This window comes from Trichosurus vulpecula, chromosome 5 (assembly GCF_011100635.1).
Source record: "Trichosurus vulpecula isolate mTriVul1 chromosome 5, mTriVul1.pri, whole genome shotgun sequence".
NCBI classification, from domain to species: Eukaryota; Metazoa; Chordata; class Mammalia; order Diprotodontia; family Phalangeridae; genus Trichosurus; species Trichosurus vulpecula.
Window position 1 is genome coordinate 134154347 of NC_050577.1, and position 16870 is coordinate 134171216.

The 16870-nt window shown below is 35.2% G+C and overlaps 1 protein-coding gene across 1 annotated transcript in view; it reads right to left on the bottom strand.

The window, feature by feature from the left end:
- CAPZA2 (capping actin protein of muscle Z-line subunit alpha 2) overlaps nt 1-16870 on the bottom strand; it is a 53127-nt gene that overhangs the window by 25395 nt on the left and 10862 nt on the right. The window contains exon 2 of the mRNA XM_036759439.1: nt 173-236. Coding sequence (XP_036615334.1) covers nt 173-236 — 64 coding nt within the window. The remainder of the gene's footprint in view (nt 1-172; nt 237-16870) is intronic.

The following is a 16870-nucleotide window of genomic DNA, read 5'->3' on the forward strand; positions in this document are numbered from 1 at the left end:
CAGAGACCATTTAATCCAAGCCCTTGATTTTAAAAACAAAGATATGTGCTCAGAGTGGAAGTAATTTAACTAGAAATGAAGTGAGGTTGGGATTTGAACTCAGGTCTTCTAAATCTAAATCTAGTGTGCTTTCCTCTATGTTAACCATTAAGTAGGTAATCAAAACACTCACCATTAAATACCTCATTAAATTCTCCTGGAGGGGCATGGATGATGAATTTTGCTGCTATGCGCACCTGAAATAGAAATAAAAATATTAATATTATAGCATATGAAAATGAACAATTATTTTGAAAGTGATCAAGGCACACCACCAGCAAAACCTTAAAAACTAGAGTCCTCCTGAAAATACCATTAGAATGTTCTAACGGAAGTAGAAAAAATTCACTCCAAATTTATTGCCATTATATATTATATATTATGTTATATTACATTATATTGTATTATCAATATTGATTAAAACATACAACTTCAATTCAAAACACGCCGTTTAGAATCTGGATGATAAAAGCTAATAATCAAAATTCATTCCTACCAACTTTTTAGATATTTCAGAATATCTTTTTGAGTATAAAACAAAGAAATGTGAACTTTTCATGAATAGATATGTTATTTAGGCATATGAAAGAATATGTTTTTTTAAAGAAAAAAGCTACTGATTCAATGATTGTAAAAGGTCTGTCACAAAGTAGTGGCAAATTAAAAAGAAGAGGGGATAAAAAGGTATCAAGGTATGCAAGACACAAGTAATGCCAGAGCAGCAGCTGAGAAGTTTCAGCCACAAAATAAATGACAGGGAAAACAGAAGTAAGACAAATAATGAAGCATTATTTCAGGCAAGAATAGACTTAATAGTTATTTTCAACAATAGCCTAAAATATTAAATTAAAGCCAAACATTCATGTTAATAATAAAAGAGAATATTTTTAAAAGATTATTAAAAAATTGGGAACCTTTGAAATGTTTGTAGAGAAATTCATCTTGATGTACCTTAAAGTTTTTTTTTTTTTAACAATTTTACTAAAATGTTTTGATCTAAAAGTCCCTTTTTAATCTGGGCATTTTTAGTAATTCATCACAATTAAGATTTGTGTATTTGTGAAGGCAGGAAGTCAAGAGGAGAAGACAAAAAACCACTACATTTTCTAGTTCATTTATAGGAATCTAATACGGTTGTGGAAATAATTTTTACAGCAAGATTATGAGAAGCATAGCTTAAGTAAACTAATACAGGAAAAAAATAGATACAGTAACCCAATGACAAGGTAACTAAAGTAAAATATTCTTTGGAGAGCTAGTGGAATTTTAAAGTGATAGCTATTTATATTTCCAACAAAAAAGGAGAAGTTAGACACAAAAATCACATCCGCACTAAATTTTCAATTTAAAAAACAGCCAAACATCAAGCTCCCATCTGAAATTTCAATACATTATCTATCTACAGCTTTACAATCTGGACTCTGATTAGCAAGCATTTAGAAAAGTGCCTACTATGTAGCACACACTATAATAAGCTCTGGGAATACAAAGAAAGGCAAAAACAATTCCTGTCCTCAAGGAGTTCACGAATCTAATGGGGAAGACAACATGCAAACAACTACATACAAACAAAACATATAGAGGTACAAATAAAATATACACAGAACATATTGGAGATTACCATGAAGGGAGGGCACTACATTAAGGAAGACTGGAAAAGGCTTCTTGAAAAAGACAGGATTTTAGCTGAGACTTGCAGAAAGCCAGGGATGCCAGGAAGCAGTGACAAGCATTCCAGGCATAGGGTCAGTCAGTGAAAAGGAACGGAGTGGGGAGATGGAATGTCTTGTGTGAGGAAGAAAGAACCAGGATATAGTTACTGGGTCACAGAGTACGTGAAAGGGAGTAAGGTGTAAGAAGACTGGAAAGGTAGGAGGGGGAGAGGTTGGGAAGGGTGTTCAAAGTAAAAAAGAAGTCCTAAACTGAACTATCTAGAAAACAGAACATGTAAAAGGAGGAAGGCACAGAACTCTGGCACTTAACATTTATGTGACTGTTCTAATGGTCCAAAGTATACAGTTAAAAGGGAGTGTCTTGTGAAGCAAAATCCTAGGATGTCAGGCTCCACAAAACATCCCTGAATCAACTAGATCAGACATTAAAACTTTCTAGAAATCCTATACACCTGTGTTCACTGATTCGTAGATCACTGATTTGTAGAGAGCTCTATAATGTCTCAGAGTAGGTGAGAAAAAAAAGAAGTCAAAACTTCCTACAAACCTCGGTGTTACTCTGTGTAATAGACAGAAGCCAGGCTCTCTCTCTCTCTCCAAATAAGAGGTCCACAAGTTGCTAGAGATGTGCAAAAAGGACATTTCAAACAGCTTTCGTAAGACAAGTAGTCTCAGAAGCAAAAAGAATGGGGAGTGGGAGGGAAGAAAGGAAGCCCAAGTAAAAACCATCATTTGCAGTTTCTGTCTTCACTGTTCCTGAGCACTGAAGCTGACTGGAAAATACACCTTGAACAGATGTCCAATATCTTAATTAAACTTCTCTTTGCCCTCCTCAACAGCCGTCTTCTAGGTGACCTCCAAAGAGGGAAGAACAACTTTCGTTGTTTTTCTAAGTTACTACAGGTTGTGTTTGTCCCTGGATTACGAAGAGGACCTCAGGAAAATGATGACATGACTTGCAGTTGACTTTGATTTGAGCTAGAGAGGGCTGTGCAAGGTCACCGGCCTCACTTTCTCCTCCAAAGCCATCTGGATCCAGGGACCAGATATTCGTCATAATGACTGGAGATGGCCTAGGATGCAATAGGAGATCCTGGCCATTTTAGGCTAAGGCTTTTTCAGGTTCTCACTTCAAGTGAGGTAATGCCCATTCAGTGAATAGGCCTCTTTAAGAAATGAGTCAAGGGATGGCCCCTTTAATTAGAAAAAAGGAAAAGTAAAAAAAAAATCAAAGTAAGAGAGGAAGACCCTCAGAGTTGCTGGTCAAAAGAGAAATCTTTGACATTGACTCTGAGCCAGGAGGGCCAAAAATATAGCCATTAAGTGGAACCTGGGTAGGAACCTATTGTGGTCCAATCTATGAACTTCAGAGTGAAATGGGTTTAAGGTTTGGTCTAAGAGAAAAGAAGAACGGAAGAAAGAGAGGCAGCCAGGTGGCACAGTAAGTACAGCACCAGCCCTGGAGTCAGGAGGACCTGAGTTCAAATCCGGCCTCAGACACTTGACACGCTGACTAGCTGTGTGACCTTGGGCAAGTCACTTAACCCCAATTGCCCTGCCTTCCCCCCTCAAGGAAAAAAAAAGATTCCCCCCCTCCCAAAAAAAAACCAAAGAAGGAAGGAAGCTAGTTAGTAAACCTCAAGTTAGCTGAGGAGCTTCTGGCCATCAAAATTTACCTCCTCTGGAGAGATGGAGAGGGAAAGGAAAAGGATGAGCTTGGTCCCCATTCAATAAAAAATATAATAATACATAATAAATATAATAATAAATAATAATAAAATAAACTGATTTTAGTAGTGAAAAAGACAAATTAAAGATAGGTACTACATGAGAATCTTAATATTCACTTTAAACTTTTATTAGGAAATTAAGTTACTAAATAATGCTTTATTCCTAAGAATAGAGTAATTATGTTCAAATAATGTAAATTTTCTTTCAAGTAGTTCTGATTTTTGTAATACAAATTTGATGGTATAAAAACTAGACCAGAGAAATATCTAACGTACTCAAAAATTCACCTTTCAGTAGAGAACTTTTTTTAAAAAGATCTCAATTCTGTTATATCATCAAGCCCAGCACGGCTATTTCTTTCACCTAATAAAAAGATTCTTTTGTGCACACTATATATGAAAATAAACGAGCTCTTCCACATGGCTGCTTTCTGTTTGTTGCCTCATCAAAATCAATATGGGATATAAAATTAGATTTTAAACATAAAGTACTCTTATTATAAGAACGTGTCTATACTCAAACACACCAAAAAATGTCCCTTATATATACTGGTATTTTAAAAAGGTTTTAAGTTTTGCAAAGGATTTTACATGTTTCATTTGAACCATATAATAGCTCTGTAAGGTAGCTGCTATTATTATCCTCATTTTGCAGATAAGGAAACTGAGATTGAGAAAGGTTAAGTGATTTGCTCAAAGTCACAAAGCAGCTACTATCTCAGGCAGAATTTAAATTCAGGCCTTCTTGACTTAAGTCCAACACTATTCACTGTGCCATTTAGCTTCCTCTATATTTGTATATTTAACAAGAGGTTAAAGCCAGTTCCTACATTTTCATTATTAGAAATCGCTCTGAAAAGTCATTCAGGAAAAATGGAATATTTCATACCCTCCATTTAGAAGAGGAAAAAAATCTAGTTTTCCATTCAGGATTTAACTGTAACATGACAAAACTGAAATTGATTCATTCTCATTCTCTCTCTCTCTCTCTCTCTCTCTCTCTCTCTCTCTCTCTCTCTCTCTCTTTCCCCCCCTCCAAGTTTCAACAATAACAACAAAATAACAATACTACTACTTAGCATTTAGCATCTGTAAAGCCCCTTAAGGTTTTCAATGCACTATCTCATTTCACCTCCACAACCTTGTGAAATAAATGCTACAATTATCTCCATTTTACAGATGAGGAGACTGAGGTAGGCTAAGCGTCCAGGGTCTTAAAGCCAGCATGTACCTGAGGCAGAATTCTAATTCAAGTCATCTTAAGTCCAAGCCCAGCACTCTATCCACTGCTACTTAGCTGTCCCATGCAATGTCAACAGTTAGTGTTGCTTTAAAAAGAGAGAGGAGTTGCTATTAAGAACTCTTAAATTCTCTATCAAGAGAATGGAAACAACCATTTCAAGTAGGTTCCAAGTATGCCAATATTTCCTTCCTCTTCACCAACTTCTGACTTTCTTTCAACAAACTCTGATGGTGGCATCTAAACATATTTCAGACATTTCACCTAATTTATTTTGATACATAAATTTAAAAAAGATAATTTGGTGGCCATTATTCCATCTATACGTACCAGAGCCAACTTTGGAGACTAAGAAGTGAGCTGCTATTCTAATTTAGACTGGACCATTCAAAGGTGACTGCTTTTGAAGTCTCTCTATTAATATAGTAAATTAATATCTATTCCCTTTTACTTTCCCTTAAACTTAGATCTGTGCATAGTTCCCCTATTCTTGTACAGTTGTATACTGTAACAGCATGGCTTGGGTTCCTACAATAATTGATGTTTTTTTTTAATTCCTAAACCAGTTTCATTAAAAACTTTGTAAAATAAAAATGACTTCTATCTTGTCTTCCATGTACACAAAATTGCCAGAATATTTAAGATATTTTAAATTGAATTTATGATTCATCTTTAAGTAAAATTGAATTCCTAAGTGTTCTCCCTCATTGTTATGTTATGCCCTATATGTACTCAATGAATATTTACTACTTATGGTAAAAATACAATTTACTAAGAGGCTTACAGATATATTCTAGTTAACTGAATTTTAAAAAACTGACCTAGCCAAAAATCTTTTTGCTTTAACCCTTATTGAAAAATCTTACTAAAATGTATGTCAAATTCCTGTCTTTTAAAGTAAAGATAATATCTTCAGTGGTTCTCAAAAGTGTGATCCAAGGATCCCTGGGTATCCTCAAGAACCTTTGGGGGGAGGCCCACAAGGTCAAAACTATTTACATAAAACAAGCAAGACATTACTTGCCTGTTAAAATCTATTCCTTTTTTAAAGATATCTATAGTCATATGAAAAAATGCTCTAAATCACTACTGAATAGAGAAATTCAAATCAAAACAACTCTTAGGGTACCACATCTCTCCTGTCAGATTGGCTAACATGACAAAACAGGAAAATGATATATGCTGGAGTGGATGTGGGAAAATTGGCCCTTTGCTATATTGTTGGTGGAGTTGTGAACTGATCCAGCCATTCTGGAAAGCAATTTGGAACTATGTGCAAAGGGTTATAAAAATGTGCATACCCTCTGACCCAGCAATACCACTTCTAGGGCTATATCCCAAAGAGATCATATAAGTGGGAAATGGACCCGTATGTACAAAAATATTTATAGCAGCTCTCTTTGTGGTGGCAAAGAACTGGAAATCAAGGGGATGCCCATCAATTGGGGAATGGCTAAACAAACTGTGGTATACGAATGTAATGGAATACTATCGTGCAATAAGGAATGAACAGACGGACTTCTTTACAACCTGAAAAGACTTATATGAACTGATGCTGAGTGAGGGGAGCAGAACCAGGAGAACATAATACACGATTACAGACACACAGTATCTTTAAGGACTAACTTTGATAGAGTTGACCCCTCTTATCAATACAAGGTTCAAAGACAGCTCCAAAAGACTCATGATGGAAAAAGCTGTGCACATCCTGAGAAAGAATTATGGAGTCTGAATGCAGATTGAGGCAAACTATTTGCTCTCTTTTTTTTTCCTTCTCTTTTGGTTTAGTTTCTCCTTTCTAATGATTCATTGTATTGGTTATAATTCTTCTTTACAACTGGACTATTATGTAAATAAGTTTAATGTGAAGGTAAATGTAGAACCTACATTGGCTTGATTACATGCTGTCTTGGGGCGGAGGGGGGAGGAGAGAAAATTTGGAACCCCCAAACGTGCGGAACTGAATGTTGTAAACTAAAAATAAAAAATAAATTTATTTAAAAAATAAAATAAAATCTACTCCTTTTCCAATTATATATCTTTGTAAGGAAAGCCCTTCCTTCATATATTTCAACCCAAAAAATACTGTATGTAGAAATAGGTAAGTGAATCCAGGTATCTTCTATTAAGCCAGACATTAAAAAGATTTGCAAAAGTAAGTAAAACTGCCATTCTTCTAATTTTTTTAATTTTGGAAAACTTATTTTTTCATTAAAATGTTATCTATGTTAACATGTAATAGATTTATTGCTATGATTTTTAATGAATAAACCTTTTAAAAATTAATCAATTTTAATTTCTAATGTGGTAAATATTTATAGACATAACCCACATTAAAAAAAAAGGTCTTTGGGGTCTTCAATCATTTTTAAGAGGGTACAGGAGGGTCCTGAGACCTAACATTTTGAGAATTGCTGCACTGATTTTTTGAGGTCTCCTAATTAATCTCCCTGTCTCAAATCTCTCTCCACTGGACAGAGTGGAAGTCAGGAAACCTGAGTTTAAATCCAGAATCAGACACATATATTTGTAATACAAGGAAAATTAGGAACCCCTGAGAAACCCCTAGCTACTGACAAGCACCCCCAGAAAGAATGGACTCAGATATCTTTGGCATTTAGCAAACCCCCTGGGACTCCATGACTCCACCAAGGAATGTCAGTAGATAGGAACATCCCACAGAAGGATAACCTGGCAGACCCTGTCTAGCAGATATCCCTGGGGCTCCGTGACTCCACCAAGGAACGTAAATGAGATTATCCCACTAGTATGATAACCTGACTGAATCTTTTGATCAGCCAGGACCTTTGTTCCTGTTCCCCCCCCCCCCACTCTGTATCCCCATATCCTATACAAGCCAAGCCATCACCCCAACACATTTGCCATTGATTTGTGGTGCCGTACCCCGATGGCTGCCAGCTAATAAATTCTCCACTTAAAACTTATACTCTGTGGTGTGTCTTGCTCGCTTCTGGTACAACATATTAGCTGTACGATCCTTCATTTCTCTCAGTCTCAGTTTCCTTATGTGTAAAACAGGGACAATAACAGCATTTAAAATCTCCTAGGGTTTTAGTGAGGGTAAAACGAGATATTTGTAAAGTACCTTGCAAACTGTAAAGTGCTATAGAAATGCTAGCTGCTATCATTATACAATGTGGACAAAGTAATTTTCCTTAAGCAGAGATCTGACCAAATGACTTCCCTCTTTTATCAAATCAAGTGGCTTCCTATTCCCTCTGAGACAAAATATATAAATTCTTCTGTTTAACTTTTAAAGCCCTACGCAATCTGGCCCCGGCCCATCTTTCCAGCTTAACTGTACACGTTACTTTCCCTCTCCCACAGGACACTCCATCTCTGGCCATTTCCACAAGTCTGGAATATACTCCTTCCTTACCTTTCACATGCAGAGGCTTTGACTTCCTTTAAGATGCAGCTTAAATACCATTTTTTTCAAGAAGCCTTAATTTAAATTTCCCCAAAATACTAATTCCCTTTCTCCCAAACAATCTTGCCTTTCATTATTTTGTAATTATTTATATTTACTCATTTAAAATATTTGCTGTATATACTTACAGATATGCTTGTTTCTCTCATTCGAATGGAAGCTCCCTGAGAGTAGGGATCATTTCACCCCCAGTGCCTGACACACAGGTGGCCTTTAGTGATTGATCCTTACTCAGTTTTACTCTACACGTATTCTTCTAATAATCACTGCACAGTACTTGAGAACAAAACTGAGGCTCAAATTTGATAAGAAATTCAGTCAGTAATAGCAATTGTTAGCTATTGAGCTTAACTTTTTAAAATTAACCTTCCTAAATAAGCCCTATAATTACCATTCCCAGGAAACTACCACACAGCACTTACCATTAGGCATGCCTAAGGCACAAAGCTTAGCACAGTGCCTGGCACATAATAGGCATTTAATGACTAGCCCAGACTACCTCTTATCATGAAAGGCAAGAAGACCCAGTTGGTATAAATGGGAACCAACCAAGGGTATCCACTAAGCAAAAATACACCATTTATTTAAGCCCAGTACCCTTCCCTTTCCCCCCTCCATAAACTAATTATTTCTTTAATTTTAATTTCATTTAAAAATATATCTACTGAAAGTAAATAGTAAATTCAGGAAAAACAATTCTATTGTTTATATCATTATTCTGATGGTGGTAAAATATTGGTATGATAGTTTATTATTTTTCTAACAATCAAATAAATTCTCTTCACTTACTTTTAAAAGAAATTCTAACTTTCCACCCTTTGCTTTTATGAAATCACTGTTTTCAAAATCCTCAAAGTCTGCCAATGATTTATTCTGGGAAGGAAAAGAGAATCAGGGTCTTCTCCCTAATTCTACCTCTTCTGACATATTTTTAACTAGTGGTGAAGCAAAGAACACAGTAACTGAAACATCATTTCAGCATACTTGAAGAAATTATCCATACCTCTATATGAGTGATAACATTGAGTTACTAACATTTTGATGGTTACAAAATGGACATTTTTTGTACTTTATATAACAAAGGGGATCTATATTCTACACCTCACTATCACATCTTTACTAACTTCCCCAAAGTATCATCATATCTTCACAATTATTTTGTATTGAACAATGAAAAATTAAATATGATATATTTTATATACCTTTCAAGAATTTCAACTAGGCTAAAGAATTAAAACAAAATAATTTTCCTCTAGTAAAATAAAAAGAAAGAAGAAAAAATGAAACAACTACAAAGTAACTTGAGGATTATTTTAAGCAATTTATTTCAATAATTATCTAAGATGGTTAAGGCAACAGAAGATGTTCTTCTCACTGAAGATTCTTTGTACCCCTCCTCAAAAGGCTAAGGTGTATAACCTTCAGAATGGCTTTTTTATATGTTTATACACAAACCTGAATGCTTCAAGCACTGTGATTTTATTGATGCTAGTCCCGACCTCCACCAATGCAGACAACAACCTCTGTAACTTAGCAGACAGTTTTCATGAACTTCTAGAAATTTAAATTCATCATTTTAAGGCTAAATCATCTGAGCTGGTCCTATAACAGACCAGCTGATTACAAAAGCTCTATGGTTTTTTCTAGGCTTTTATGGATAAAACACTGTTTTTTCCTTTTAACGTAGATACAATTCAGCTCCACCCAACACAGTAAAATCATTTCACTGTGAGTCTTATATGATTTAAGAGCCCTAAAACGAGTTAACATTTTTACCTGCCATTAATAACAGTTTTGATCACAAAAGATGCTTACTTACAAGATTAATTGTAACTGAAGGCAAATCAGTTTGAATCAGAGGTTACCTACCAAATTCCCCATTAGAATGCAAATGACATAAGATAGGGACTTTGGTTTTGTACTTTTATCTCCAATGTTAACATAGGAGGTACTCACACAAAAAGACTGGCTTATTTAATGATTAACAAAGGCAAAAAAACCATTAAATTGGTTGGGTTCTTTGTATTTTTAACTGTGGCAGATGTGAATTGCAACTTTTTGTTTGTTCCTGTTAAATACATGGTGGAAAAAAAGAATTTTTAAAAAATATCACACACAGTTTCTTGTTTCTAATACTGTGACCTGATGGAAACCCCTTAGAGTGACTTCTGTTACTCTAATGAAAAACAGATTATTAGTCTGTGGCCTAAGCAAGTGTAAGGTCAGAATCAAGGTTCAGAGAGTGAAACAGGGTAAACTGAAACTTACAATTTAAAAACGCATATTGCAAATGCATTTTGTGATTGATTTTCAAAGTCTGAAACACTAATTTTGGAAAAATTAGGACTTTAAAATAGAAGTTATTTGAATTTATCATGCTGTTTCTTGTTTTGGTCTTTTCATTCTAGAAGGTTTTCCTGTATTATATACCACAAAGATAAAATAAAAATAGCTTTTAATTTCTTATCTACCTAACAAAAATATTCTTCAAAAAAACAGCTGCAGGGAAAAGCTAAAAAGCCTAATATATTTGTGCTGAACAATTTACATCCATAACTCTAGAAGATTTTTTAAAAATAATAAAATTAACTTTTGTGAAAATTTATGATAAAATGGGAAAAACAAGGAATATTTAGATTTCATGTTATGAGTTTTAAAAGGTATCTATCACTGAAGTGACAAATATTAGGCTAAAGAATATATTCACAAGTACATTATTATTATCATTGCTTTTAACAGTGTTAAATACTTATGAAACATAATAAAAACAAAGGAGAACTTACAACACTCTACACAGCAAATTCCTGAAGGACAATTAAAGACAACTACAATATGTACGATATATGTATTAGTATCCCAGGGCAGCTGTGGTGTAGTAGAAAGAGTATGAGTTTTGGAATTATAAATCACTTAATCTTTAGTCCAAGTAAATCATCTTTAAAATGGAGATGGCAATGTTTACACTATCTCATGTGGGTTAGGAGGATCAAGAAAGATAACAAATACAACATAAACTATTATTAGTTACTGTATTTATCACCCATTCTTACCTATATATTACACCTACCATAAGGATATCCACTCTCTCACTCACCTAACCATGTATTTCCTCCATATTCTTTTCCTAGTCTTCTCATCTTTTCTTCCTTTCTACTTTCAATGGACCTCTCCTCTCCTGATTGCTTCTTCTTTCACTCACTTTTTTCTTCCTCTTCCTCATTTTTTCCTTCTCCTGCAGTTTATTTCTATCACAATAGCAAGATATCATCTATTAATATGAGAAGAGAGTACACACATACATGTACTATAGTTAAGAATATGTTTACATTTGTAAAAGTCTACAAACACACATTTAAAAGTATTTCAGTAACAGTGTGTTAAGACTTTTTTCTTTTGGTACCATGGTATGCACCGAGTCTTTTAAAAGCCCTTAGAACAAAATTTCTGTGCCCTTGTAGGCAGAGGGTTCTTAATCTGAGTCCAGTCACACCCCAAAAGGGCCCATAGGTATCTTCAAAGGTTCTACTTGGATGGGGAAAAAAAAATTACATCTCTGTTTTCATTGACCTCTCTCTAGGTGCAATTTAATTATTTCCTTTGCTAAAGAATTTTTAAAAAATTATTCTGAGTCCATAGGACTTACCAGACTACCAAGGTTAAGGTTAACTTAACCCTGTTCATGAGTCAAATGATTCAACTGTTCTCCCTTTTTAAACAGACCCAAAGAACTGACAGGAGAAACTGAGTTATTAATTATTTAAACGGGAACTGTTGGATGCTTTTATAGTATTTTACAATTAAACAAAAGATATGAAACATGCTGTACCTCAAATTAGTTATGCTAAATTTCTAAAGAAAGGTTCCAAGGTTTCTTTGGATGCACTAGAAAAAGATCCACTTCCCAACTTTACAACCGGTCATAGCATCAGCACATAGTAAGTGGGGTCCCTGACATTTACCTTCTCTTTGGAACAATATAACTCAGAAGATTATGAATCTACTACATGAGGAGTCTCCGAGGGGGAGGATCTATAAAGGACACTGGGGAAACTCTCATGGAGGAGGTTGGAAAAGTCTAGAAGGGAGATGGACAGCATATGGCAGCTGTGCACTGAACTCTGAGATAACTGGTTCACACAGCCCAAGGTTTGGATTATCCTTGCTGAGATAATCAGCATTCTTGGAGTTTCAGTACCTATCCAGTTGTCAAGGTGTAAGAAGCCCCATGCTTTCTTTAGCTGTGGTGAATTTCATAACACCTTTTTCAATAAATAATTTATGTATTCTCTGGGGCAGATTCTATTCAGGATAGAAGAAAGGGAACAAGCATTTATTAAACTTCTATGTGCTAGGAACTGTGCTAAGCACTTCATAAATAATATCTCATTTTAATCTCACAACAACCCTTTTGAGGTGGGCAGGCTTATTAACCTCATTTTACATTGAGGAAACTGAGACTGAGAGAGGTTAAGTGAGTTCCCTAGGGTCACATAGCTATTAAATGTTTAAGGTCATATTTGAACTCAGGGCTACCTGACTCCAGGCCCAGGGTTCTATCCACCGTACCACCTGGTGTATTGTGAAGAAAGATACCAGTGCTTCCTGAGATTTTTTTTGAGGGGGGGGGGGGGGGTGAGAAGAGAAGGTAACCATTTGGGAAAAGATGTATAGAGCAGTTAATATCTGATTCAATTTCCTCTATTTCTCTGTTATTCTCCTTAATCATTTTTTTGCTTTGATAGTAATCTAGTTTGGTCAGGTATAAGAAGTGACAATAAGGACTCACTCAACTCAAGAAGCTTTTATTAAGAATCTCCTGGGAGATAATAAAGGCAAAATCAAAATAGTATTTTCCCTCAAGTACCCTATCTACCTGTGGTATAGATTTTGATAAATGAATAATCCAACAACACTACAGACCAGGGTGTAAATGAGAAGACAACTCTGGGTACTACAATAGTAAGGCAAGGAGGCTTTTTTTTTTTTTTTACTGGGTTAAAGGCCAACCAGAAAAAATAGATAGGAGGATTAGCTCTTCCATCAGCTAAAGCAACAAATCATGAAAGCTAGACAATTCTTTGAGGGAAAAGAATAATAAACAGAAATGAAAGGAAACCATAATAAAAGGTAAAGACTGATTTTGTACAAATAAATTACAACAAAAAACTAACAAAATGACTAAGAAAACAAGCATATGAAAAAGTACAACCTAAGCAACTAGGTTAAGTAGAACTATATAGATGTAAGAAACACAAACATAAATATCACCAGGAAACACATAAGCTAGGATCATAATGACTGGCAATCTGATGACCAGTTATGAGGAAGAAATTCAGGTGGATAACTAATTTAGGCCAAATTCTACCAATGGATTGTTTGCTTGCACTTTTGAGTAAAATATGAAATTCCTAAACACCACTTTTCTTTTAATACCTAGCCAATTCTCATGTACAAGATTATCATCTTAGTCCTGTTGTTGTTATCCTGTTTGCAATTTAGTCTGAGTGCTCTGTTAATGTTCCATTAGCTCTATTAATGTTCTATTAAAACATTTTGTTTTCCCAGATATGTGATTTTTGAAAATGTTTACTGCAGTCTTTATGAGGTTTTATTTCTTCTCAAGAATTATTCTTATATTTTGATATTTATAAATTGTCAATGGGAAAGGGTTATTTACAAAATTTTCACTTTTACATACAACTATTAAATTCTAACATTTTAAATGTATGAACCAAGGGAAAATGTAGGCTAACTGGGTTATTTTGATTAAATACTCATAAGCACTTCTACAGCACTACAAAATTTACAAAATATTTGATACTTAAAACAATCCTGTGATATAAGCACTATAGGTATTATCCTCATTTTACATATGAGAAAACAAATTCAGAGAGAGTTTAAGTGACTTGCCCAGTCACAGCGCTAATGGTGTAAGAATCTCTTTAAAGGCCTAATTTAATCAAAAGTAATAATTTTATCAAATTTATCAAAATAAATAATTAGATGGTACATAGATTACTAATTTTCAAAGACACCAAATTTAATAAAATATATAACTAACATTAAAACTACAAAGATTATAATTGAATCTTTCTTTGATGACTAAGGAGGCAATTCTGGATACTGTACTCCTTTAAGCTCATGATTATGAACTTCTATTATTGTTGTACAATCCAGGGGATCTCATGGATTGCCTCAAGGAGAGCCACAGTCAATCTAAAGAGATTAGCCTAACAGGAAAAACCAAGTAGATGAATACATAATAAATGAAATGGGTAGTCTTTTGAGTTAATCCTTTAGCACCTATATCTTGGATAGATATGGTAGATGGATGATGAACTAGGCCCTGCAGGAGAGCAAATATGGAGAACTATACAACCATTTCAATGATTTCAAACTACAAAATCCCATTTTTAAAAAACCAATATTCTTCTGGTGATGGTATGTCAATTAGCATTTATTAAACATATGTCAGGCTATGTGCCAATATAGTCTAGGCTACCTGCTAGGGCTAAAAGCCATGAGAAAAAAAAACAGTTCCTGCCTTCAAGGACCTCACACTCTGTAGGAGGACACAACACGTACACCATAAAAAGTATATGTACAAATCAAGTCGACAAGCATTTATTAAGTGCTTACTATGTGCCAGTCACTGTACTAAGCTCTGGGGATGTAAAAAAAGACAAGAGAAAAAAAATCAGGTAGTTTCAATAGCCCAGGCATGCACTGGATTGATGAGCATTAGAGGAAAGAAGGGGTTGTATATAAAGAAATGTTGTAAAGATAGAACTGCCAGGAGTTGAGGTAGAGAGGGCAAGGTGAGCCTCAGTGACTGAGAGAATGGTAGCGCCCTTGATAACAGTAGGAAAGTCAGGAAGAGGGGAACGTTTTGGAGGCAAATAAATTAATTGAGTTTTGGTCACTGCATTAAAATGTCTATCAGATATTCATCCAGTTGAAGATGCCCGATAGACAACTGAAGATGCAAGACTAGAAGTCAGGAGAGAGGATCGGCTGGACAAATCTGAAAATCATTTGCATAGAGATGATTGTTGAATTCATGGGGGTTGGTGAGCTCACCAAATAAAATATACCTCTACAAATAGAGAAAATACTCAAATGATAACTTGAGGAAATACTTGTAGTTGTAATGAATGGGAAAGGCTTATTTATGTAGGTGGTGTAATTTCTAAGAGGCAAAGGTGCTGAGGATGCTTCAAGTCAAGAAATTTTATGTGTGACTAACAGAAAAGACAATCGGCTAGACTGCATTAATGAAGAAGATGAATATATAATAAGGCTGGAAAAGGAGGAGGGAGCTACACTTTGAAAGGCTTTAAATGCCAAACAAAAGTTTATACATGCTCCTAGAGAGGATAAGGAGCCACTGCAGTTTTGGAAGAAAAGTGACAAGAAAAGACCTATTATGCTTTAGGAATATCACTTTGGCAACTTTATGGAGGATACAATGGAAAGAGGAGCGATTTGAAGCTGGAAAACTAATGAGAATACTATTGTCTATTTAAGAGAGGAGGTAGCTAGGTGACTCAGCGGGTAGAGTGCTGGGCCAGGAGTCAGGAACACCTGAATTCAAATATGGCCTCATATACTCACTAACTCAGTGACCCTGGGCAAGTCACTTAACCTCTGTTTACCTTAATCTACCAGAGAAGGAAACAGCAAACCACTCCAGTATCTTTGCCAAGAAAACTGCATGGACAAGAAGGTCCACAGGGCTCATGAAGTTGGAAAAGACTGAACGACTGAACAAGTTAACAGGAGATAGGGACCTTAACCAGGGTGCTCTACCTATGAGTAGAAAGAAGGCGACCGATGAGAAATACAGAGGTAAAACTGTTAAGACTTTGAGACTGATTGAATATGTCAGGTGAAGAAATCGAGGAATTGTTTGACTCTGAAGATACAAACCAGCAACACTGGAAGAATGGTATGCTCAAAAGAATGCAAAGTTCAAAAAAGGGGCGAGTATACCAGTATCTTTGAAGAATAAAAACTGTAAGTGACTCAAGGTCAATGCGAACATTCATGTTGGTTTTAATAATTTCTAAGTCAGAAGTATTAAAGGCTTTATTTATGATGTGCATGACCAGAAAGGAGTGTGCTGGTCATTTAGCAAGAATTTGGGGGTCATGTAATAAGAGCAAGATACAGCGATGCAACACAAAGAGTTACATTTGGAGTCAGGGACCCCCAGTGAGCTCAATTCCACCCCTGCTCTCATTACTTGAGTGACCATGGGCAGATATTCTCATGTGCAAAATGAAATGAGAGGTTTGGACTAGAGGACCTCTGAAATCCCTTGCAGTTCTAAATCTAAGATTCTGTGATAACAGACAAGTAGTATACTGATATTCAAGAAGTATCCAAAGAATGCCTCCAGAAGGATATGGGAAGACGAGGGCAATAACCCTCAGATGAGAAGGCTTAGATGGGTTGTGACTTGCACTGCTAAAAGGAATACCCAACTTTGGAAAGATCATAGATACACTGAAATGTAAGAGTATATGTTGATTGGTCTGATTTTTTATTAGTATTCTAGCTACCTTGAAAGTTATTTTTAAAAACCTGGTAATCTGTCATTTATATTTTTCTCATAGAAGTATGTCACATGCTCTAACTCAATTATTTTATTTTTATTACTCCTTGGATTCTAGATAAAAACAAATATACCACAATATTTTAAAGAAAAAGTCTATTTGTTATTCAAAATAGGAGG